This window comes from Tauraco erythrolophus, chromosome 12 (assembly GCF_009769465.1).
Source record: "Tauraco erythrolophus isolate bTauEry1 chromosome 12, bTauEry1.pri, whole genome shotgun sequence".
In the NCBI taxonomy this organism is placed as follows: Eukaryota; Metazoa; Chordata; class Aves; order Musophagiformes; family Musophagidae; genus Tauraco; species Tauraco erythrolophus.
In genome coordinates this window covers 16076836-16103229 of record NC_141476.1, presented here as the reverse complement: position 1 = coordinate 16103229, position 26394 = coordinate 16076836, and the positions used below count along the sequence as shown (strand labels likewise).

The window sequence follows — 26394 nt, the reverse complement described above, 5'->3', positions numbered from 1 at the left end:
TGATGAAAATTGCTTTTTTAGTTTCCTCTGCTGTACAACATCTTTCTGAAAGGTAATTTGTGGAATAGTCAGAATGAGAAGCATATTTTAGTACTAAGTATATTTTCAAATTTGGTACTCGGTAGTCAATAAAATTAATTTTTAATTTATTTTTTTTTTAAAAACAGAAGCTGCTTCAGGGCAAAACAAACAAAACATTTAAAAATAGCAGAAGATTTAAAAATCACCCAGTGGAATCCATCATGCGAGACAAACAGCTCACCCAAGTTAAAGCAGCTCCCACAAGAAGAGTCAACTCTATAGAAAAAGGCAACTTACCTGTTCAGTCGCACCCTCTTGGCTATCTGGGAATTTCCTGCTGTTCTTTCAGATCCTTCTTCTTGAGTCCATCTCAGCATTTTAAACATTCCTGCCTCTTGCCCAACAGCAACGCCCCCGTTCTGGTCTCACATATCACCCTTGCTGTCGCACTGGCAAAGCACTCAAAAATATGATACAAGTTCCTGTGAAGAGTTTCAACCTCCTTAAATGAAATCCTGCGCAGAGAGCCACCATTCTCCAAATCCAGCAAGTCCCTCCTGAGCCTGTGGCTCATCACTCATGCCCACAGCTCAGCCAGGCCTCCACCTGCCTGTGTTGGTTCCTCAGGACCTGGTATATCTCCTTCGACTTCAACATTATCCAGCACACAGGGTACTTCCTTGTTGTCTTTGGTTTTAAACGGACGGAGGGCAATGCAGCGAGGAGGGACTGAACCAAGGGCACTAGCCAGACTCCTCCTGCAATACATGCTCCTGCTCTTTACTATCCAACGCCCAACATTTCTGTCCAGAAGAGGGGCTAGTGAACTCTTCTAGCAGCAAGGAAAGAACTCTGGTTTTGCCAAACTCCCTTCAAGACAAGATTTTCATCTTCAGCAGTAAGTTGGACCAAACGTTGAACAACAGTTACTCGATTCACTCCAGGCTACAATGCCCAATGCGTATTTCCCTGCTGATGCGCAGCCCGCTCACACTTCAGTGAACACCCAACGTTGCCGTGTAGGAGCTCGCAGGAGGGAAGGTCAGTCACAAAGTAGAAAGTGTTCCTGCTATACAGCGGGCAGACAAAGGGCTGTTGCCCACAAATTGTTAAACAACACGAAGGTTTCTCAATGACTGAAAACATTCAGATATTGCCCCACCACACAAAACCCCACAGAGAAAAAAAGAGATTAAAAACCAGAAGGTTTTTTAAGCTGGTATTTTTATTAGAACTCTCTACATAAAGCACCTTTGCCTGCCTTAAACTTACAGTACTTCTGTGAACACTGTTTTTCTGTAACACAGCACAAGATGCTTCAAACTACTCCGCGTTTCTTGATTTGGACACTCCCACCTTAACCGCTTGCACAATGGCATCTTTATCAATGCCAAACATCTTCAGGAGCTCAGCTGACTTCCCACTGCGCGGTACATGAGATACAGCCAAGCGATTGACCGTGATGCCAGGCTCACCCACTACTGCAGCACACACTGCTTCTCCAATGCCACCTGTGAAAAAAGAAGTCGAACATGACATACATATGTATGCTTCAACAGGCAACATACAGATTGCACGTATACCTGATCCAAAGGTCCGTGCGAGTTAAATCCTCAATTCACATGCTTATGAGAAACATCAATCACAACACATGTCTGAGTTACCCATTTATGAAATTGAAAGAATTCTCTGTTTCAAAGGCATTCTGAGGACAACCAGCCTGACACTTCTGAAGTACTTAAAAATTGGCAGTAAGAAACACAGACCTCTAAAGGGCACAGAGCTGTCAGGAAGCCCTCACCACTTCAGCATCAGCCACCGAGAGCCAGGTTTAAAAATATATTTAGATTGAGGAGTATTTACAAATGTACTTAATGCGCTGAAAGTCTTAATTCCCACCAACCCTGACAGCATTTAACAGCTCCATCTTTTCACAACACCTGTACATGCCGCTAGGCACCTCTCTGAGTTATGTAATATATTCACAGCTTTTGCTTAGAGCCCAGCTCAGACTGAATCACTACCAGTCACAGGGACAAACGACACAATGGGGCAGCAAGAGAGACACTGGAAGCAGGAGTGCCAGGGAAGAAGAAAACACATGACTAGCATCAAGAGCATATGCTCCGAGACCTGGTAGAAGAGAGACCTTGACGCTGCATTTCAGTTAGGGTGTATACAGGAACACAGGGCTTTTCACACCTCCAGGCACGGTGTGATTTAACCAGTCAAACAGCCTCCAGCCAGAGGCATCTCCATGGATGCAGCCGGTAAGATCAGCCTGATGTGGGCTTGCAATGCTTTCAGGCTTGTGAAGCGTGTACACTTGACCTTCCTTGATTGCATCACACAAAGCAAGCTGTGCCAGTGTAAATCACATGTTCATCACGCTCTGGCGTGATGCAAGATTTGCAAGATTTTGCCATCTTGCAAATCTGCATGTAAAATATCTGTCCAGAGTTGAAAGATAAGCTAGAAAATGATGAGGCTCAGTGATGCTACCACCATCCATAGTCTGGAACAAAAGTACAGGGTAACCAGCACTTATGATAATACCAGATCACCTCAGGTATCTGACAAGAGTGATGCTTCACCTTGAAGTAGAATAATAGTCTCGTAATGTCTACTATGTCTATTAGTAGATATCTACAATATCTACAATATCTACTAATGCCATAGGTCACAGCTGCCTCTCTGATTTCTCCAGCTCCCCTCAAAAGGAGCAAGCCGGACAGGCAATTCCCAACAGCTGCTCTGTTTGTGTATGGTCTCATTTTCACAGGACACGTTTGCACAGGCAAGCCCCTGAAAACCTGTGCAAACAAGACATGTCAGAGAGCAAGCAGCAGCAGACTGTGCAGTTAACTCCAGTTGGCAGCTGGTCACAAGTGGAGTTCCCCTGGGCTCCGTACTGGGGCCAGTTGTGTTTAATACCTTTGTCAATGATCTGGATGAGGGGATCGAGTGCACCCTCAGTAAGTTTGCAGGTGACACCAAGTTGGGCAGGAGGAGTGTTGATCTGCTTGTGGGTAGAAAGGCTCTACAGAGGGATCTAGACGGGCTGGACTGATGAGCTGAGGCCAATTGTATGAATTTCAACAAAGCTCAGTGCCAGGTCCTGCGCTTGGGTCACAACAACCCCATGCAACGCTACAGCCTTGGGGAAGAGTGGCCGGAAAGCTGCTCAGCAGAAAAGGATCTGGTAATGTTGGTCAAGAGCTGCCTGAATATGAGCTGGCAGTGTGGCCAGCAGGACGAGGGAAGTGATGGTCGCCCCTCTGCTTAGCACTGATGAGGCTGCACCTCAAATACCACGTTCAGTTTTAGGCCCCTCACTACAAGAAAGACATTGAGGTGATTGAGTGCGTACAAAGAAGAGCAACAAAGCTGGTGTAGGGTCTGGAGCACAAGTCTGAGGGAAGCGGCTGAGGGAACTGGGGTTGTTCAGCCTGGAGAAAAGGAGGCTGAGGGGAGACCTTATTGCTCCCTACAACTACCCGAAAGGAGGCTGTAACAAAGTGGGTGTCCTTCTCCTGTCCCAAGTAATAAGTGATAGAATGAGAGTAAACAGTCTCAAGTTGCACCAGGGAACAATTAGATTGGATATTGTTAAAAATTTCTTCACCAGAAGGTTTATCAAGCATTGGAACAGGCTGCCCAGGGAAGTGGTTGAGTCACCATTCCTGAAGGTTTTTAAAAGACGTGTAGATGTGGTGCTTAAGGACAAGATTTAGTGGTGGACTTGGTAGTGCTAAGTTAACAGCTAGACTTGGTGATTTTAAGAGTCTTTTCCAACCTAAATGATTCTGAACAAAATCCTGGCACAGAAGCTGGAGGAGTCTTACAGAGACTACTCTGATTCTCCTAAGAAGCCTTTTACCTTAAGATTTACTTTGGAATCATCTTAGAAATTCCTTCTTGCATGCATCACTTTTTACCCTAGCTTAAGAACACTACCATATCAGCAACAGATTCTGAAACGGCCTGTAACCAGGTGAAATGAAAGAGCAAAAAAGAGTCCAGTGAGGATATAAAGTGCTCTGGCTCTTCACAGGCCCTGATCTGCTCTTTTACAGCAGTGAAGAAGAAAGGGAAAGGAATTTAACGCAGAGTGAGTGCAAAAACTGCCAAAACCATCTGATTTCAAGTAACCTACAATCAATATTTTGGACACAGGGAAAACTTAAGAAACCTGCGCAGCAATGGTCTGTCTTGCAATTTAACAAACTGTAGAGCAGCTGCTGTAAGGCCGTTCTGAGACCATTTAGTGCAAAATCACTGCACCACAGCACGAATTTACAGTCTCACTGAGAACAAATGAATCAAGACTCCATTTGGACAAAGCATACAGAAAGGCACAAAAGGCTAAGTTAATCAGAAAGGCAGCTCTGCTTAAACCATTATCTCAGGAAACTTTCAACCCTCAGTGTCATCTTATAACAGCAATGAAAAAGGCTAAAACCTCTCTTTTGCTTTAACTGAATGACAGCAACAGGTCCCATACTTCTCTCTCGGGTCAGGAGAAGCTGTGAGCTTCCAACCCCCAGGGAACAACTGTGTGGGCTGTGACATGCTGGACCCAGCTCACCTTCATAGTAATGGTCCTCAACAGTAATGATTCTGCCTTTGGTCGCTCTTGCATTTTCAAGTATTGTTTTCTTATCCAGGGGCTTTATAGTGAAGGGATCAATCACACGGATGAAGATTTTTTCTGCAGAAATAGAATGAAACGATTTGCAACAGGAATTTGGAGAATGCAAGACAACAGAAGCGGTAAAGGCAGACCCCGCGATCTTTTAGAGCCATTATGAAAACTGTCTATGCTAACTCCCAGGTATCTGCACCTATAGCTTGTCTACCACATAACCCAACCAACCCTGATTTTTGTATGTGTTCTTTCTTCATGCACCTTGTGAGATAGTAATATCCATCCATTCCACAGACAAAACTTGAGGCAGAAAAGCCTTGGATAAGTGACTTAAGGTCACTAGGAGTGCCCATTGGCAAAACAGTAATCTAACTGGCCTTCCCACAGGTCAGAGCAGAATCTAGTCATCCTTGTTATTCAGACGGTCAATCACAATTTTTTCCCCGACCTTTATTTTACCTTTAACTTTATTGTCAAGTCAAGCACAATTTCCTCCTGCTTCTTCGGTCTGTAGGCATTCTGAATTCTTCATAGCAGGCTGCCCACCTATCAGGTATGCCTGTTTGAACTGCCCCAGCCCTGATCGTGGCGCCCTGAAGGTTGGCATCAAAACCAGAATTTGTCCTGTCACCACAAGGCAGGCCCAGATTGCTTATTAAAGCTATACACAAATGGCGATTGTTTATAAAGAACAGCAGATTACATGAGGTTTTGTCTGATCTTGGCTAGCTGAACACTGAATCGACTCTCTTCATACATAAAGAAGCCTTATGTTGACTGTTTTGTGACTGAAGGCTCTTTAGTGGCCAAAATATTTTAGGTATTAGACACTGCCCTCTACACTAAGGGATTACCTCTCCATAGCTGGTATTCACGATTCGAGATCGGTCGAGCATCGCAAAGCATGGTAAATGCCGAAAAAGAACAATAGTTCTGAAAATACAACTTTCAAAATATCCTAAGTCTGATGACTTAACATCATGACGAATTATCTGTCCACCTAGATACAGCATACAATGCTACTCATAACCCACAGGCAGCATTAATTGTATTATCTCTTATTATTTGTAATCTCTTGCTGGGTGCAGGCTACTGACTCACAGATGGATTTTTCATGCTTTCTTTCTCTTCTTATTTCATTGAAGCATTTTTATCTTTGCTGTGAAACATCAGTGCGTTTGAGCACTATCATAGAATTACTGCCACCGATGCCAGTTAAAAGTTGATACATTCATTCATTCAAACAGGCAAGTAAGCAGTGAATCATACCTACACAGAGGCACTGCACATCAACAGCACTGTGTAAGAGCGCACGCAGTTGCTGTGGCTCAGCTGACAGGCTGTATTTCAACTGGCCCCAGCTTGATTGCATTCTGTTGTGCTGGTATCCCACCTAGCCCCCCGTGAAAATACGCCAAGGAAGGATAACTCCTGCTTCTTACACATTGCATCTAAGATTCTGCCTGCAGGGCACTTTCAGACAGATTAGCAGTTCCAAGGAGACTTTGGTCTGATCAGTTTGGCAATTTTCATGGCTACTAAAGCTGCTAAGCTAACTAAAACCTACTCAACTAGCCAAGATTGGCAGACGCATACTATGTTGCACTGTATCAGCTTAACAGGTGATCAGCTGTTTGCAAGATTTTAATTAATGTTTACCAGTACAAAGGGTGAGCAGTTAGGCTGAGTGGTATTGATTTCTTTGCTGTGCTAAATGATGGAAAAGGAAAAAAAACCCACTCCATAATCTGATTACCTTTTCTCAGCTGCTCTGCTGCAGCCAGAGCCTCATGCAGAGTGACTCCTGCTCCAATCACAGTCACTTGGTCATCCTTACTCTTCACAATCACCTGCAAGAAAACGTTTCCATGTATTTTTAGCAATGAGTCTTATTGATACTTCTAATGTTTCTGGAGATTTTATTAAAAAGATCAAATCTTTGGCATTGGAATGCTTTAGAGGGAAAGGGGCTTTTGCATATTTTTTCTGATTCTATTTATCTGGGCAATATTTACCTTTGCCTGTCCAATATGGAAGTCCTCATTGTTGTTGTAAATGACAGGATTTTCAGGACGACTAGTTCGTATGAAACAAATGCCCTGTTTCCAAAGTAAACATGTTATAAGTTACAAAACCAGAAAGGTTTACAAACCCTATGAAAAAAATACAGCAAAACAACTTTTTCTGTTGGTTTAGTTTTTCACCCTTCTATGTTACCTCTGGTTCTACTAAGTAAACTTTCCTATGCCTCCCCACTCCCCAGATCCCATCAGTCCTTTTTCAACAGCTGGTTGTTTCAGACATGACAATACAGTTAACTACTTCTTAGAGTGCACTGATAACTTACAATTTTTTTTCTGATTCCAAGATCTTTATTTCTCTTTTGTGGAAATGGAGAATCCTACTCGGGTTAATTAGAATCTTAGAACTTGGCTGTATATGTGCCAATTTTACTCTCGTGACTTTAAAGCAAAAGAAGAAATGCTCAGCTGAAAGCAAGGAAAAATGCTTTCCATCAGTTAATGTTCAGATGCCCTTCCAAAAGGAGTAACAAACCAGTACTTAAATCTACTCTGTCCCTCACGCTACCTTACAATTCTTTCCCTTTCTCCCTCCAACCTTTTTTTCAAAAACCACTCGTCACATTTGTTACACACCAAATTTCCACACTTTCACTTAAAAGTTGTACTACTACAAGATTAAAACTTTTCAGATTATTTTCTCCTTTCTCAAGGTAAATTCCCATGGCAGCCAAAAGAAGTACCAATCAAGGAGACGATCTGACCCAATGCTACCAACGATGTTTCACCATGACTGTGTCAAATTAGCTGAAGGTAAGAGAGGTCAGAAACTGCCACAGCCACAAGGGAAGTCTTAGTCTTCTTCAGCCACAGTCCAATTTAACTGCAATCCCTCATTGGCAACAGAGGAGCAAAATATGACCAGTGAGACTGTCAACTAGCATAAGCACCAGCTCTCAGCATGTCCGAAAGATGCAGCATGTCTTAGACTACTAGAGGAGCTGACTCCTGAGCTTTCACGTATATCTTGATCATCGCGATAAATTTATCTTTCCATATCCAGCTTCAATTTTGATCCCAGAGTTATCACACTAGGAGTGTATTTTCTCTAAGTTTGCTGAAGCCCAACAAGAGACTTACACTTGCCCTTATTTCTGAGCCAATTCAGACCCAAACTGCAGTCGCTGTGTAATCATTTACATCTCTCCAAATCTGGCCCACAACATTCCAGACTGTTCATTCTGCACTAGCCTGGACAGAATGTCTGCAACCTTTCCATGCAAAGAAAACATCCCACTGCCACACTGGAGCCTCTGAAAGAATTTATGTGGGTAGAGACATGTATGAAACATGCCAAAAGCAACAAAAGAAGGGGGAAAAAAAATAAAATTATCCTCCAGCTCAGAAATACTGTGATGCAAACCTTGGTGTTAGCGGCTATTTCCACTGCTTTTTCAGTGGCTACAGCATCACTAGGGTAAAACACAGTGGCATTGGGAACAGCCCGGAACATGCACAGATCCTCCAGTCCCATCTGAGATGGCCCATCCTCGCCTAAAAGAATTAAACCAGGGTTACAAAAGGGTTAAGAGCACATTCTTGACAATCTCTCAATATAGCAGTGAGTTTCAACGTAAACCAGAAAAAAGAAAAAATTATTTATAAAATCAGGCACACACAGGACATGCAAGTCTACCTGCTTGAGAAAAGAATCATCTTCTCCTTAAACTTGGAACCATCTAATCAGTAAATAAGACAGAAAGAGACTAAAAAGAAAGAGAACTGAGGTTAAAAGAAAAAGTAGAAAATAAAGTATAACAATAAAACAACATAAAAGGAAGACAACCAAAGTAGGAAGGGTACAGATACAGAAAGGGGGTCACAAGACATCTGAGCATCCTCAGATTTACAGGCACTGAGGTTGCACAAGCAAAATTTATACTTGTCAATAGTCTTCCTCTAGATTTAAACTGCTGGAAACATGAATGGAGAATTGCATGTGTTCCATCGGAAATGGAGAGTGCACTTGGTACAACTACTTTTAAATTCTTAGGCTCACTTCAAGATTAAATGAAGGGTATGTATTTTTCAATACTATAAAAAGTCTTTTAAAAGAGCAATAGTGTATCTGTGCTGTTAATTTAACAACTCAAGTGCCTTATGGCGTAAACTGCAGATCCATAAAAGTTAGTCAGAACGTGTGCTGGATGCCACAATTTTACACCCCCCGCCCCCAACGACCTTATATAATGGTGCTTTGGGAACGGCCCTGTTCCAAACCAACCATGCAAAGAGTTCTGAATCCAGTCGTGTCACAGCCTGCAGAGCAGGAGCAGGGCAGTAAGCCTTCCCACATGCACCCACTACCTGTTACTCAAGAAGGACGAGTTTCCAAGGAAGGAGCAGAGTATTTTCATAAGAGCAGCACAAAACTCTGAAGAACTTTAAACATGTTAAAGAAATCAATCACTGAACTCTGCCACTATACATTACTAACAAAGTAAGCATGAACCAGGACAAGAGTGCATCTTGGCGTTCAGTCATGACATGAAAAAAATTCAACATCAGTTTCTACACCTGTGTGCACTCTGACTGAATGAGCGGGATCTCAGTGGGCAGAAGAAAAGTGAAATTATGAAGAACAAAATTAACAGGTACTTGAATCAGAATCTTATCCAATGTAACAAGAGTACTCTTGCTTGTCCTGCTTTTGCCACTGTGGTGCCAACAATACCAGCATTCACAGTTCATACTAGTAATTTACAGACTAGCACTGAGTTTGGCCCCAAGTGCGTCTTTGCAAAAATCCTGATTTACGTGGGTTTAGAGCAACACAGATTAAGAGAGAGTGATTTTCAATTACATCTGCAAAATCTAGATTTATAGCTTAACAAAAAAAAGTGAGTGCTTAATACGAACAGTAGCAAATGTCTAGAATATAAAACTGGTTGTCTAAACAACTGATCTATTTTTCACACATGTACACTATGATTTCTTTCCCTATATGTTCAGCTTGGAAAATATAAATTTTCCATTATTCTCTTATGACTTTGATAACATATTTAATGCTTCATTAGATGCTTTGGTCCATCAGCAGCTATTGGTCTAGGAGTGAACTTAGTAAAGTTCAGAAGGTCATTGTGATAGTTATTTCTCACAAATTTAATGGGTCCAAATTTCACTGTAGCAGAAGCCCAGGTCTACCTAGAACTGCACACATAAAACTTCGATTTTCACCACAGGTCCAGTTAGGATTCTGAATTCCATGCAGGCCCAAAGTTCTAACAGACAGTATACTTAATTCATACCCTTCCATTTAAAATTGAGTTTTCTAACTGCTAAAGGATTTCTCTGAATTACTTTCTGGTGTAACTCAGTTGCAAAACTTTGGGCTTGAATTCTTTTTTGAAAATCAGAGTTGAGGCCTGAATCAGATTTGCAACTCAAACAACTTTATCAATTTAAGTATGCACTTCACAAGCACAGCTCCCAGCAAAACATTTCAGGTGCTGGAAACTGAAACTTTGAAGTGTAGTTCTAGGAGACAATTCAGGTAAGCCAAATGAGTTTTATCTTCTTAAATGAGCAAAGACCAAAGCTAATTGGCTTTTGCACCAACACCCTTTGCTGTCTGCTAAAAGACTTAAGCTGGATTGAACTAGACCAGGATGAGGTGGGAGGACTGATTTTAAAAAGAAAAGAGGCTTGTAACAGAATCCCTCCCTTAATGACATAGACGAGCCATAATCTGATGTACTCTCCTTACAGTCTCTGCTACTAAAGCATACTCTATACCGCTGCGAGTTAAGCTTGAGGCTCTGGACAAGACTACACACATTTATGAAGCATCTTTAAATCTTTAAAGCTTTACCAATATTACTGGTCAAACTAACTATTCTGCTTTAAACAAAAAAAGCCAACCCTCCTCCAAACCATACTGCTAGCCAAAACTATTACATCAACTGAGAAACTGATGTATGCAGAGAGCCTTAATTTACTACCTCCATCAGCTTTCCCACTCTTCCTTTTCCCTTATAAATACCTAGAAGTTTTTCAAGCATGAATGTGTACTGGCATGTTCCTTCTTGGTATGCAAGTCTGGTCCTGTTTTCATGAGTGATGTCTATGCATTTCAATAAAAAAACCAAAACTCTCTTCCTCCCTGAAACCAAAATCAAACCCCAATATGATCTGACATGTACCACACAGTTATGATGAGAGCAAAAACCGGAGAAGGTATTGCCAATTTCCTGAATTATGTAACAGCTTCACAGTTCCTTAGTACTTTGAGGTTTCGGGTTTTTTTAATTAACACATTAACTGCTCCAGCGGTAAGAAACACTGAGATAAGTTGAAGCAATTATTTCAAATCAGTGATCTTCAAAGGCATAATAAACCAAAAACATTGATCCCTTGTAAAGTGTTTTTGAGATTGGTGGACAAGAGCATCTGTGCAAGAACAAATATCATTAGTTTCTCATTTCAGTGACTGGGTACAAAGGTACAATAAGCACATGACTATTCTCATCACAGAGGATGTCAATTGCAAAGATGGAAAGGAACCTAAGCTCCTCACTTTCAATCCAATCCCTTTATGTCGCTCTATACTTGTAGAGCAGAAAGACTTATATATAGGGAAAAGTCCTTTTTTTAGCAGGACGAACTGATAAAAGAGAAAAAACACGGGTAAGCTGATGAAGGGTTGAAATCTTTCTCGTTCTTTCCAAATACAATGTGTCTGATAAAAATGAATTGCAAATATGACTTCTTCCTATCAGTGGTGCCAGTTCCACCATCACAGCTGTATTACTGCTTGTCTCCACAAAGCATTATCAGTTTGACTGCTAGACACTTATCACTAAATGAAATAAGCCAAGGCTACCCTTACCAATAGAAACACCGCAGTGTGACCCACAGAGATTGATGTTACTCTCAGAGATGGCAGCCATACGGATCTGGTCAAACGCCCGTGTGAAGAAGGTAGCAAAGGTGCTGGCAAAAGCAACAGTTCTGTCACGAGTGGCACAACCAACTGCAACGCTCACCTGAAAAGAGGGAGATTGTACAGAACAGTGAATTCTTCATTTATCGATTTTTCCAAGAGATCATCTGTGGGACTCACTACCGTAAAACTTCAGCAAGAAGCTCTGAATAGAGATTAAAAATCTCTGTCCAGTCCTGCTCCTACTTGTTGGCTTTTCCAAAAAAGAAAGGAGGCAACTCACTCTCCCAGTATCTATCCTCCAGGATCTCCTCTTGCCCCTTGCCTCAACTGCTGGCTGTTATTGTTGATCCTTACTAGCAGCTTCTTTCCTTCATCTGCTCCAAGCAGCCATTCACAGTTTTAAGACTTATCCCCCTCGTCAAAGGCTTACACTTTCAGTCCAAAGGACATGATTTTACTATCTTCAGCAGTCAAAAATTATCATTACTAAGTGGGAATGGATTTACCTGTGTTATTTGGACTGATGTTTACTAAAAGGGCCCTCCTTCAGCAAGATGGGAATTAGAACAAGGTCCTTGAATTGTTTACTGCTACAATTACCCCTTATATTTGTTTTACACAAAAATGGGTCTCCTCTCCACGGCAGACCTTCATGGCATTTCTCCTAAGCTGATCTAAATCCAAAATGCCTGACTCGAGATCATGAAACTGCTCCACCAAAAAGCTTGCAAGAGACAGTCCATGGGTTCTTTGGTTATAAATCATTAAAGACAAAACCCAATTTCTGCCAGAATTTGTGTCTTTAATTTCATTTGCTTCTGTGAACCCATACAGGTGGCAACTGAAGACTCAAACAGATGAGTTACCAAATTATTTCAGTCCTTTCTGTACAAATGCCATCAGGCTAAATTTAACTGTTCCTCTGTCCTCATCTTTCTAGCCCAGTCTCACATAGAACTCACTGTCATGTTGTGACATTCTATTTCCTGTGAAGAAAAAAAAAAACCCACCCTAAAAAGTCCTTTCAGAGTTAAATCTCTTCAAATCACATTGTGGAAAGTATTGCTGTTGTTTACAAGTTGCCACCTCCTTGTGTTCTGCTGAAAGGCAGACAATATGACCACATAAATAAAAAGATAAAAAGAGGGGGATTTAGGAAAGAATGACTAGAAGCACTCCTGTTGTATTATATTGGTAAGCTTTTGCTATAGCCTGTTTTTTTCCCTAAGAAGCGAGCAAGTCAAACTACATAGCCATGAATACACATGTGAAAAGCAAATATTAAAACCCCACTCTGAAACTCGGACTGAATAGTCTCAGATCCTGCTGTGTAATACTAGTACTTCATAAAACCAAGAGACCAGTTACCATGTTCTGTTCAGCAATGTAGCATTCGATGTAGCGACTGGGATGTTCTTTCTTAAAAAGCTCTGAGAAGGTAGAGTTCTTTGTGTCTCCATCCAAAGCAATCACTCGATCATTAGCATGGCCTAGTTTTGCAAGTGCAACACCGTAAGCTTTGCGTGTAGCCCACTAGGAAAAGAAAAATACAGCAGTACTGTTATAACTTTCTGTTTCTAGAAGCCTTTTTTCCCATTTTCTTGTTTTTCCATGAGTGCATGTACACACAATTAAAAAAACCACACCAAAACACAACCAAAAACATTTGAAGTGTCAGCAGTATCACGAGATGAGAATAGTGACACACAGAAGAGTAAACAAAAAAAAAAAAAGAAAACCACAGTAAAACATCAGGACCAACATCTGTGCTGAAATCAGCAGGTCCCTACCAATCCAGCTAGGAAATTTTGAAAACCTTGCTTTCCAATCATAGATATCCATTGAACCTCATGGAGTTTCTTTAATTTTAAATACATATAAAATAGTTTGGATAATTGATAATGATCACGAAATGAAGAAGAGTGATTTCGGTCTTTATGTTTTAAAATATACTTTCAATACCCAGTGAGTTGAGTGTCTGTGTGTCACACAACAGAGGTGAGTGTTTATCAGGATACTCAAAATAGCAGAGAAGAGGTGGATAGTTGAAATTGTGGCAAGGGATAACACAAACCCTCTTGCCCCCCATTAAACAGTCTCACACTTTGAATATATCTGAAACAGTGAAAAAGGAAAGGAGTACCTTTTCTCCCACTTTGTAAGTTGGTGGAGACGGCATCTTAATATTTCTAATATTTACTACAGGTGCATCTTCTTCTGGAAGGGCTGGAGAAAGCTTTTTCTTATTTTGGATTTTGTCATCTATTTCCTGAATGACTTGTTCAGCCATGTTTTTTGGAAGGGGCTTTCCATGCCAGCTTTCCTTATCTTCAACACCTGTATATTTAAAATTACATTACAAATAAGAAAAATATAAAAAAAAATTTAAGTTTTTAGCTGCAAATTTTACCCAGATAAAAGCATAGCAGAGTATGACAGTCTAGTATAGTCTTCCAAGGAAGAACTTCCTTATTATTCCCACTGTAAACAATCGCATTAGTATTCAATTGCATTAAGAGACACATGTTTAAATACATACGAAAAATAGTCAAATTCCATATATTTTAAACTAGAGATGAAATTCCAGTATCTTCTACTGAAATCGTTTGTAAATTGGCACCTAAAAGACCTGGCCCGTAAGTGCTGCAAGAAGTAAACAGTAAATCGGTGTGAACAGTTAACATGAAATTTCAACAGTTAAGCCTAAACTAACAAACTCGGCTCAGTTTCAAACAACAGTTAACCAAGCTCTCCAATTTAAACAATATCTGAAGTTTTACAGCTTTACTTTGATAGCTTCTGATGACTCTTATCTTTGTGCACCCGAACTAACAGCAAAATTATCTCGCTGGCTGATATGTGGCTTTTCACTGAGTAAATCACTAAGAATAATGAGTTTTGCTTGCGTACTCAATGAAAAGGCATGAAGACATTCGTTTCTGTTATTAGTATTTATCTGGTCAGAAAGACAAATTCACAGAGTGCTACCAAAAGCTGTAGCTGAACAGAATCATGGCAACCTCTGACACACGGAATATGCATTTACTCCATTCTATGGATACAATGCTCAGTAGACAGCACACATCTCACTTGCAAGAACAAAACCCACTTTCTTAGCACTAATGCTGTTGAGAAGCATAAAGAGTTGGAAAGACTTTCTGCATGCCATTGCTCAAATGTGTAGGTACATATCTGTCCCCTAGACGATGACATCTAGGTAAGTTTCACATCACATGAAAACTACAAAAGGATCTTGGAGGCACCATGAACTCCAAAATTCAAATAGCTGCTAACCTACAAAATAATTTCTATGGCCTACGGCATTCTGTATCTCAATGAATTACACATCAGATCATATGAAATAACCTGCAATATGATCACGTGGCTTATGCACCACATCTCATGCGGCTTTGTCAAAACTGCAAATGCAGCATGGCTCTTTGTTTTCTATGCACCTACACTGCCTGGCTGGTAAGAAGCCGACCTGGTCACCTGCAACACAGGGAGCATGGAGCTTCTGTGACAAAGTTGCTCTCTTCCCTGTCTCAGAGTAGTCTGTGTGAGTCTGGGGATCAAGAGCTATCCAAGAAGGTTGCCCTCTTTTGCTAGGGCAATTTTCAAGACCAAGTCATGGTCCAACATTCCCCCTTGCCCCTGACCATCTTCCAGACAAGGAAACTTTTTAAAGAGTAACAACTCAAGTACAGCTGACAGCAGAGGAAATCCTACTCTGCAACGGGGGATCTGTAAAAGCCCAGTCAACATGGAAGCGCACCTGGCTGGATAATGTGAAGAACTAAGAGCTACATCTTTGCCTGCTTCCAACAAAGTGTTAATCTAATGTCCTTCATAAGAAAAGGCAACAAAGGAAAAAAAATAATAGGGTGAAATTCTGAGTTTTCAGGTTGTATGCTAGCACAATCGAGTTAAAAAGCTGACAGGATACCAACCTTTTTCTAACGTATGAAATGTTAAACTTCTATATGTTTTGATGATTGCACCTCTGTTGCAGCACTAGGTACATATCATTACATACACGTGTATGCAAAGCAGTAGATGTTTTATTACCTGATATGCCTCTGCCTTTAAAAGTCTTTGCAATGATAGCTGTTGGCTGATGTTTGGCCTGGCCAAAGGCTTTGCAAAGCTCCTCCACACTGTGTCCATCAACGATGATAGCGTGCCAGCTAAGAACACAAACAGATCAACCGTTTCTAAAGGGTTTTAGCATGTGACACTCTCTGGTAGTTAGCCATAACAATAACAAATACTAACCTCATTCCAACGCAGTGTCTTTTTAAGAGACCCAAAGTATGCCAGAAACATGAACTAGCATTGGTTTGAGACCATAAAATATCATAGTCCCCTTTTTGTAACGCAAAATGAATCACAGAGGGATTAACAGCTACTAGCAAAATTCACAGCCCACAGATAACTAAGTTATCCTACATTTCTTCAGACATAAATTAAAAAACTAACAATGAAAGTTGATTAAAAATGCTCCATCATAATTCACATGACTGCTATTGTATCTGACAGCTTTTTATCACGGATTTTTGCACCTATGTAGAAATATACATTTCTGAACAAAATGAAAGCCAACACACAACAAATTCTCTTATGAGTAACGCTTTCCATGCCCTTTTTTCTGGTCTACTTGCTACGACAGTACTTTTGGTCACAAAAAGTTATGAAATCTGTATTTAATGCGAAAAAAAATTCTTTAAGATCCTCTAACATTCATCTGAGTAAGCAGTCCTTTCATGTTTCCTCTAAACAAAAAATTCTGCCACTTTTAATATTGCTGCTGAACCAATAAAGACGACGGCTATCAGGCATTATCAAAGACCGTCTTTCTTGGCAGTCGTATCCTTTAGAGCTGAAAGCTCATTTGAAAAATTCTGAAAAGTAAATAAAACATACAGTTTCAAATGAGAGACTGTACTGAACTTCTTCCAATCACATACCCAAAGGCTTCACAGCGTTTCTGGTAAATTTCAACATGATGCTGCAGAGGGGCAGGGTCACTTTGTCCAAGGCGGTTAACATCAAATATAGCAACGAGATTATCAAGCTTGTAAAACCCAGCAAAGGCCATTGCCTCCCAAACAGAGCCTTCAGATAACTCTCCATCCCCAAGCAGACAATACACTCGATAGCTAGAAGAAGAAATTAAAAAAAAAATAATTAAGTTTGATGTGTAAGCACAATTAAATCAAAAGCAAAACCCCTCTAACAATTCACAGTGAGAGTTCACTGTTTCTTCTGTCCCCAACTCAACTCCCTTTGCTCAATGCATTCATCTCAGATAACCTTATGTAACCTCAGACAAATTAAATCAAAATACTTTTGAGCTGTTACATGTGAAAAAAATAAGATGAGAAATACTGTACTCCTTTTCAAACCTTTGTCTCAAAAAAAATCAGGTCTTAAGCCTCCTACTGCAAGGCTTGAACAAACAGGCCCGTTAAACACTGTCACGGTGACTCAGCAAGATCACGAACAACGCACGAAAGGTTACTGTCTGCTTCCTCATTCCTACCGTATATTCCCTGGAAGGATGACCGATAATCTAATTTCAGGAAACTATGAATTGAGGATGAACTCAACTACAGATTACAGCGTGTTGCATAACCAAATTCAGAATTCAGGAAAAAGATAAGCAGCATGATAAGACTTTGTAGGCTACTTCTCCAAATACTTAAGTTTTTATTTAGGTAAAACTCAGCGAGCAGGAGCACCCCCTGATCTCTGTTGAATTGAGCCACTGTGTTTTTTCTTTTATTATCACTCTCTTTTTTTTGATGATAAAACTTTATAAATGTTTATTATCTATTAATTTTTTTTAAAAAAATAATAGTAAATTAGCCTTCGAATATATAACTTTAAAACCAAGTAATCAATATGGCTGCTAGCAATTTTTGTTTTACTAGACATTAAGCTATAACAGACTTTTGATCTGAATCCCACCAGGCTTCAGCCAAATCTGAACTCCTTCTACATAAGCTGCTCCCCAGCACTGCATGCAGGACCACCTTTTTTTTTTTCTGTCATGTAAGCACTGGTTAGATTTTTTCCACACGTACCATCTGCTAAACTCAATTAAACTCAGCAAGTCATCTTTCACAGAAATGATTTCAAGCTAGTGAAGTGTAGGACACATTAACTGGGCAGCCCATGCTCGAATGTACTAGAACTGTCACATAAAATACATCAACTACATCAGGCTATTTTCCTCTTCATACAGATTTGCCTTTAGACATCTACTTTTCTTGTCCACCAAACAAATGGCAGAAGCAGTCATTTTTGTCTCTGTGGAGTCAAGTGCCTTTCTGATAACATTTTGAAGCCCTACTTTATGATTCAATGGTGCTATTATTGACCATAACCATTTCTTACCTAACGTTCTCCATTATTTGTCATCTGACTTTGAACCAACGCATCTCTAGTTTGTGTCTTCCTTCTAAGGGCACACATACCAGTCTCAAAATGGCTATCAATTACTCTCTGGAAGTTGAAGGCTGCTCCAACAACTTACTGTCTTCTCAGTTCAGGAGCATCACCTTGCAATGCCGTCAGGTTACAAAAGGAACACATATGCACTAATTCTTGCTAATCTTTAAGTCCTTTGTAGTTCCATTGGCAACGGCTTTGTAATTACCAGGCTAACAATCTATAATTTAAAACCTGGATTTAAAATTAGATTTGTGAATGGAGAATAGGAGGTGGGGTTTTCTTCCTGACTGAGATAAGAATATAATTTATTTTCACAAAATATTCCCATCGAATGCCTATAATCATGAAACACAATGATGAAATTACCTGGCTCTGTCGAAGAATTTGCCAGTGTATGCCATTCCACACGCAGCACCAAGACCCTGACCCAGGGATCCAGTAGCCACATCAGTGAATGCCTGTCTCTGAGAATAGAAAGACAGCAATTATTTTACAGTTAAGAAACAGAGGAACTAAATTCCAGTGCCAGGAGATGGTTCAACATACATCAAAATTCAGTGTCTCAGCCGTAACGATATAGTGCAAGTCCCTCCAAATCTTGCCCTGTTCCCCTTCTTTCCCTGCAATGCATGTACCTCGACGATCAGTGTCAGAAGCTTAACTAGGCTCTCTGAGAATGATACCTATGGCCCAGGAATTTCTCAGCTATGCCTTGGATGGCAACAGTTAAGAATTGATGACTTTTTGTAAAAAAGAATCAATTGAAACAACTAGCAGGAATAGAAAGACCAACGAGGTGATCAAATTGGATATAAACTCTTTAAATACCTCAAATACATCCTTCTTAAAGGATGAGAAAAGCCATGCTGGAACTTTATATAAACCTTTTTTAAATGGAAAATATTGACATACAGGACTGTAGTGGAACTTGACTACAACAACAAAGGTCATTTTTGCATGTTCATTCAAACACAGACACTGATTCAGTTGTGAAGCCATAAATATCATCATCCTTCTTTTAGGTCTTCATCTTTCCTGTACTGTAGCTGGCAACCAAGAATTCCCGCAAAATACATACACCTCTTGTTTCACAGAAAACACCATCTTATGTCAAAGGTTATGAGCACTCACTGGTACTGGGTGTCCTTCTAAGACAGAATCAATTTTCCTCAAGTTCAGTAACTCTGCTTCTTGTAGAAAGCCAGCCTCTGCCCAAACAGAATATAAAATTGGTGCTGCATGACCCTAGAAAGAAACATAAAATTTAAGCAAAGCACAAGTTTCACAACATCTGGGTATCAAGGCAAAATTCTACAAAGCTGACTAACCCTGGAATCAGGTTCTTATGTCTATTAAAAAGGGATCAAGTTATAAAACACTTTTACAACACAAGAGTCACACCTATGCTTGTTTCCAAGCCCCCCATGCCCCTGCTCAGAGCACCTCAGATAGCTGACTACAGTTAAGACGGAAAAAATGCAGCACTCTCAAGGGCCATTTAGGACGTCCTCGAGAAAATTAACATGGAAGAATAAGAAGGTGTCTCTCAGTCACGCAGGTCCAATTCCAAAAAGTAGTTTTAGTATCCAAATAAATTGATTCCATTTGCTTAGGTATCAGTTTCAAGAACAGAGTGCTGTTCACTAGACCAGTAAGCAAATGGATGCGCAAGCGTTATCCCATTAGAACTTTTTCAATGCATACGCATTCAAGGAAAGATGCAGTGAGTGACAACAGGCAGAATTTTAAGCTTTATAGATGCAGATCTCTGCGGACAGGTCCAGTCATATTCCACCCATGGAGTCATTAGGAGTCAAAAAGCATGCAGAGGTTTAAAGCCATTTAGCAGCTCTGGGCGGAAATCCTGATTAATCAGCAAAACCGTGAAGCAGCAACTCTCTCTTACTGCTTCACCACCTCAGCATTAGCTACTTGCTCGTCATCCAATTGTTCACTTTGGAATGGCAATCAGAAGTGGCAACAGTTATATCCAGTACAAGGACATACACCAACAGCTACACAGCACTGTTGTAAGCCACCATATGAGGAACTCTGACTCAAAGATGGAACCTGCCTCACTGGAGTACTTCATCTGCCATTTTTTACATCATTATGTTTACTGAAGGCCCCTCGACTGCCCTTATGTCAAATGATCAAAGTGTCGCTGTCATTTGCAAGGGCACCATGATAAAGGGGATGGAAATGCCAATGGCCAGTCCAGATTGTGGTTTTATGTGTTTTCTGAACCACAGTGGCTTCAGAAGTAGTACTGATTTTAATACCACACTGGCACAGTAGGCATGCTAAGTACCCACTAATCTACCATAACTACTTCGTATAACACTCCCTGAAAAGCTGACAGTAACTAATGCACATTGTGACGTGACTGCAGGCATAACAGCGTGGCTGCGTTTAACAAGCAGAGCACAAAAGCTAACCAAGACTTACTTGTTACAAAATTGGTTATGCCAAAATAAAACAGACATTAATATTTCTTGACAGATTTTATAGACAATACAATAACATTTATTATTTAATATTAGAACAACTTAACATAGTGAAGTTAAGACTTAGACACATTATATAGACAGTTTTTAATTATTTTTGAGTTATGCTACAACTTAAATTTATTTGTCTTTCTCAAGTAAACAAATTCAAAGCTCTCAAATATTTCCAATGAGACTTCTGTGTAGATGCAAGCATAATTTACAGACAGACAGCTCTTTACTAGCAGAGTGCAACAGTGTAACATAACAGTCATTATTTTACCTTTGAAAGAACAAACCGGTCGTTGCTGGCGTTTCTAGGATCTTGCACTTTGTACCTCATGGTATGGAAAAACAGCACAGACATAATCTCTGCTGCACTGCAACATGATGTAGGGTGGCTACAAGTCAAGACAGACCCAAGATTACCACTTTTCATTACTGTTTGCTCAAGACTGTATCTTTAAAATATCACTTTACCAGTCCCCTAGCATTAAAATACACAGTCTTAAAGTGTTTTTGATAACCCATCCCATCTACCATTACCCCAATGCCAATTAGTTGTACTTTTGAGACAAAGGGAGCCTTCTTATCTCGTTAAAGTGGATGTTAGCAGACAGACCCTGGTGACAGCTCACAGACATATCTTTCAGAGCTCTCTGCTCTTCTTCATGCCAGGGAACACCACCCTAATCCGTGACTGCGAAGCACAAGTAGTTGTATGACCCTGTCCCTGAAATCATACTCTACTGATTTATCTGACAGCAGAAATTTACACTGATGCAGAGGAAACAGACACAGCTTTCCAGAGTACTTTAATCACTCACTGAGTGAAGGAATTAAAAGCATGGCATCATGACTTGTTCATGCCTCATTGCACAGGCAGGGATTGGCAACACAAGATTAACTTTTGCAGAAAGTTCTGGAACATTCAGAACTGTATAACATGAGTACCATCTAAAAAAAAATATTTATTTTACTGTCAGAGATGATAGAACTAGAATTCTGATTTCTAAAGAGGGCATTAAATAATACAATTGTTGCATTTAATCTTCTACTGAATCCGGGCACAGAAATTTACTGTCTCCAGTAAACACCCAGATACACATAGTAAAGTGCTAATTTGCTTTATCTTTGGCTAAGAGAGGAACCAACATTTTCTACATTTACATCTGTACCAGTCTGAAATACTGAACTAGTTGGTTTTATCAAATGTTCATAAGTATCTGGGATAGTCTCTCCCGCTGAACTACCTGGGACAACTTTTGGCACAATTTTCAACAGCAGCACAAATTAATACTTCAGCTATAGAAATGGGCCTTAGAAACACACAGGCCCATTTCAGAAGCAACTATACCGTGTAGGACCAACAACTGAATATAAAGTTACACGAAGAGGGTTATTTCAAAGTGGCAAATATTGAGTTATTCCAATACAAGGTATATATTCAATTTGAAGTGTAATAGAACGGCATATAATTACTTTTATTTATCCATATTACTGTAATTTAAATAATCATCACTGTAGTTCTTATGCACCTTGAAGGGATGGTACTACTTGACCACTTGAGTGCATGAGCCTTGGCTTTTCACTTGCGGTAAAGCTTGAAAAGGGGTAAGGAGGCTCTTTAAAAACTTTTATTCAGTACAGAAAATAGCATTTTTCAGGTTTTACTAGTGTAAACAGGACCATTCTTGACATCAGTAGTTGCTACTGATGTACAGAAAAGTGAATGATGAACAGTAAGAAGGTTATGGCTGCAAAAACCCACAACAACTTTGAAAGTAACCTGCAGTCTCATCTTACTTTCTCTTCTAGCAATGTTTATTTTTCATCTTTAACATGATACTCTTAAAATAAGTGACCCTACTTGTAAAACAGGACAAATTTACTATGAAAGTGTCACATTTCATTTATTTTCCCGCATGTACATTTACCATGCATGTTAGGATTAGACAACACTTTCACTAGAACTTTAATCAGAAGATGTTCTTCTGGTAGTAATAAACCTTCCCTCCCAACATCCCCAACAGTGCTGTAATAAGAGAATAAAAACATGCAAAACACTAGCAAAATACAAATTACGGTTAGTGTCCATCCCTTAGTAAGTACTCACACACAGAGAACCAAGAGAAATTAGCTTTTAACCATGGTTCAAACATATTAGTAAATACTTATGTATTTGAGTTAATCAATAAGCCTCACATGCTTGTTTAAAAGCTTTCATTCCTTTAATTTTATTAACTTTATACTTAACCATACTTCTATGAACTCCTGGTCTTGGTAAAAAAAGTTTTAAACAACCTAAAATGGTAGCGTGTGGAAATAAAAAAAAAAAAGGTAGAAAAATTTAATAAATTACCTTAAAATTGTAAAGAAAAAAAAAATCTTGTTAAAATTACAAGTTAATTAAATGACTTCTTACTAACAGAAATTAACCACAATTTAACTACATATCAGATACTAGATTCTAAAAATCAACCACACAATTGTCTTTAAATACAGCCATCTTAACTATCTCTGCTGGTCTTCTATTAACTCATGCTTTTCTAATAAGTTCTGTTAAAAAACTCCTCCTTAGCCTAGCAAAGTGCATTTGGAGTTCTTATACAAGAGGATAAAAAAACCCACAGCAAGTCACTGCCACTATTCTCTCAAAATCTTCCACATTTTTTTCCTGACTGAACAAAATCTAGAACTTTGTGGTGGTCTGATTAAGATGCTTCTCTACCAGACAGCTTCTACTGAAGAACTGCCTTAACTTTGAAGTGTAGCCCTTCAGTAAAAAATCAAACCAAAGTACGTATAGAACACTGAAATCCTGGATCCACGCCAATCAAGAGTAAAATAATTACTGCAAGGTAGCTTTGTGGGGTTTTTTTATTACTCTACATCAATTTATATTAGCACCATCTACATGCATCTACATGTTTCAACTAACGAGAATAGTGGTGGAATGTTAAATGAAAGACAAAAGCTAAAAAATTGAAGGATAAAATAATCTGCAACAAGTGATCGTACCACATGTTATGCAACTTAACTGCCTCTTAAGAAACTCTTGCAACTTCCACTTTTAAGAATTTAACCATTCAATTCTAGGAAGGCAGGCACTGTTTCAAAACTGCAGAAATTTATCAGTAGCTACAAAAGAGATTGTCCCAGTTTTGATGAAAACGTCTGCACTACTTATCTGAAAGAAAAACTCCTTCCACACCCAAAAGCAAGTGTGTTCAATCTTTACAACTAACTTCATCAAATTTTTCTCTACCTAAGGCGTTTTAAGCAGAGCTTTTTTTTCCAGTTCACTGAATTTTTCCCCTACAGCTGGTAAAGTACTCGAAGTTCTATGCTTGACCATCTTCAGGATGAGAATACCTGATCTTTAAGCTCTTGTCCAGACAAAGGCTGTATGTACTTTATCAAAAGCCAGTACAAGTAAAGACTGCAAGAAATGGTGCGATGAATCACAGAACCACTTGTGTTGCAATATATGCCACAACTTAGAGAAATTACTTCCTTGACAGAAGTAGGCAGGTCCTACTCTGTTTGAAGTGCTTTTATTGCAAGTATTTCCTTTAGTTTTACAAACTACACCTTTAACAAACACAAATTTCCTTAACAAAGTCAATGCAAGTATGACAATTTTTTTTACTAACCATAAGCTTCTATTTAACTTGCATTTAAACATCTTCCTGCATTCCTAGTGTATATCAGCACTCTAAGCAAAGCTTACTGTCTCATTCGGGTTTTGGAAAACACATTCATAATGTATAGCTGTTTTAGAAATGTATGTGATTTGCCTAACACTGCAACAGCTCTGAATGTCTTTTTCTTTTAGGCGTATTACTACATGACCACATTTGTAACCACATCTTATTAATTTACAAAATATATGACTTGTTAACAGAATCTTCCCTCCAGAGCCCATCTTTCATAATCTGCTCATTATCAGGTTGTGTAATAATTTCAGACTCCACACAACTCTAGTGCTAGGATAACCTAGTGACTAATGAAATGCCTTTGTGCAAGAAGTACTCAGTATTGTAGCATCCATGAACCAGGAATAAAAAGCTTGAGTAAAACTATTTTTACTGTTTCCTCATCAGTATGGGGAGAACGCTTTTACGACTGAATTTCATGGACCACAGAAGAGAAGCAAAGGCTGTAGCAGGATCCTTATTCTTTAACAGCACATCAGACAAAACCGAGAAATAACTTAAGACAACAGATAGCATATACCTCTGTGGTCTGTTTAAAATACACACTAGAAGCTCACATAGGCTTGTGTAATACTGCCTGTACGTTGTAGCTTTGAAACAAAACAAGAATTAAAAGAGCAATCGCTAGGTATCCTATAGTTCTCTCTCCAGACTAGACCAAACAAGCCATGACTTTGTAAAAACCCACTCTCAGGGCCAGCTGAGAGGTTGCCCACGTCCCAACACTCCATATTACAGGAAGAACCAAATCATCACTTTCATTTGCTGCATGCAGAAGGAGCGAGTAAAGTTCAGTTTCTGTATGCTTTGAGAAAGAGCCACGTGAGTAGCCCATGCCAGGCACAGGGTGGAAAGTGTAAGGCAATTCAAAGCAGCAGCTTTAAAAAAATTTATTCACCACCTTTCTCCACGCAAACCTCAGATCCAAAGGATTCCTTCTTTTTTCTTTTTTTTTTTAAACACTACAGCCAGTTTCAAAGAGCTTCAAAGGAGGAAATTGCAACAACATAGGATATATTAAAAAAAAAAAAAGGCCAGCATTCTACATGGAGGCACTCAAATGTATCATTCGAGGTGAAAAAGTGGCTTTAATTTTACATGAGTAAAAGCAGATTGTTTGCAGAGATTTTTTTCCATAGGTAAAGCACGATCAAAGGAAGGATAACCCTGGAATCTGCACACATCAGAGCCTGCACTAAATCCTGCCCAGAGGCCTGAATAAACTGCCCATTTGAGACCGCGGGCATTTCACAGATAATCCCACTTGGGCTCACTTGAAATTCTGTGCAGAATTAGTTCCAACTGACGGGCACGAAATGAAAAAGAAACCGCTTGTGCCTCAGGCACAAATTCTTTGGTTTTCAGCCCTGCATCAACTTAGCATTCCCGGCCTCTCTCGGCAGCCACAACAGCCGACGTGGCCCGCGGCGGGGCGGCTGCCGGCCCCGGGCCGGGCCAGGCGGCCTTTGGCCGCGGGAGCCCCGCACCTCGGCCACGGCCGCCATTTCTACATGTACCACCTCCACGACCAGCAGCTTCACGCCAAGACCCCGACGTGCCAGAGAGCCTCGGGGCGGGGGTCGAGAGGGTGCCGGGGACTCGGCCGTAACCCCCGAAGCGCCATCCCTCTCCCACACGCCGCGCTCGGGCTCCTCATCCCGCGCAGCGCACGTGCCGCCGCGGCCGGCGCGGGCGGGCCCCCAGCATCGCCGCCGCTCGGCGCTCCGCACGACGGGCAGAGAGCGAAGGCGGGCGGCCCTGCCCTCGGGAGGCACCAGTGCGCCCCAGGCAGCGCGTAACGGGCTGAGGGAGCTCGGCACAGCCCTTCTCAGCGCCGCCCCGCCTCGGCCTCTCCGCCGAACGGACGCGCGATGTGGGAGCGCGGCTCGCCACGGCGGGGCCGGTCCGCGGCCAGGGCTGGGGCGCAGCCCGCCTGCCTCACTCACCCGGAGCCGGCCGCGGTCGTGGCCTTGATGGAGCTGATGCGGAGCCGGTTGGCCGTGTCCTTCAGGGCCTGCAGCGTCTGCTGATCGGGTTTGTGGTAATCCTCCATGGGGGCGAAGCAGCAGGGCCGCGGCGGCAGCGGGGCTCGGGTGGC

The 26394-nt window shown here is 40.6% G+C and overlaps 1 protein-coding gene across 1 annotated transcript; it reads right to left on the bottom strand.

Moving 5' to 3' along the window:
• Positions 1–1227: 1227 nt before the first annotated feature.
• On the bottom strand, positions 1228–26394 carry TKT (transketolase). The gene is made up of 14 exons (XM_086618817.1): positions 26243–26394; positions 20861–20978; positions 19223–19336; positions 18458–18555; positions 16603–16794; positions 15704–15822; positions 13779–13972; positions 13004–13168; positions 11579–11735; positions 8114–8244; positions 6685–6768; positions 6426–6519; positions 4610–4732; positions 1228–1532 (listed from the first exon to the last, which is right to left on the bottom strand). Exons 1-14 carry the CDS (start codon positions 26347–26349, stop codon positions 1345–1347), a joined length of 1884 nt encoding a protein of 627 aa, XP_086474943.1. The 5' UTR covers positions 26350–26394; the 3' UTR covers positions 1228–1344.

What these genes read in the sequence shown, in the direction of transcription:
- TKT (XM_086618817.1), bottom strand. Translation starts at nt 26,349, where the DNA reads ATGGAGGATTACCACAAACCCGATCAGCAGACGCTGCAGGCCCTGAAG. An exon ending in ACCGGTTTGTTCTTTCAAAG is followed by an intron (nt 19,337 to 20,860) that starts GTAAAATAATGA and finishes GTTTCTTTCTAG; the next exon opens with GGTCATGCAGCACCAATTTT. An exon ending in AAATTCTTCGACAGAGCCAG is followed by an intron (nt 16,795 to 18,457) that starts GTAATTTCATCA and finishes TTCTTCTTCTAG; the next exon opens with CTATCGAGTGTATTGTCTGC.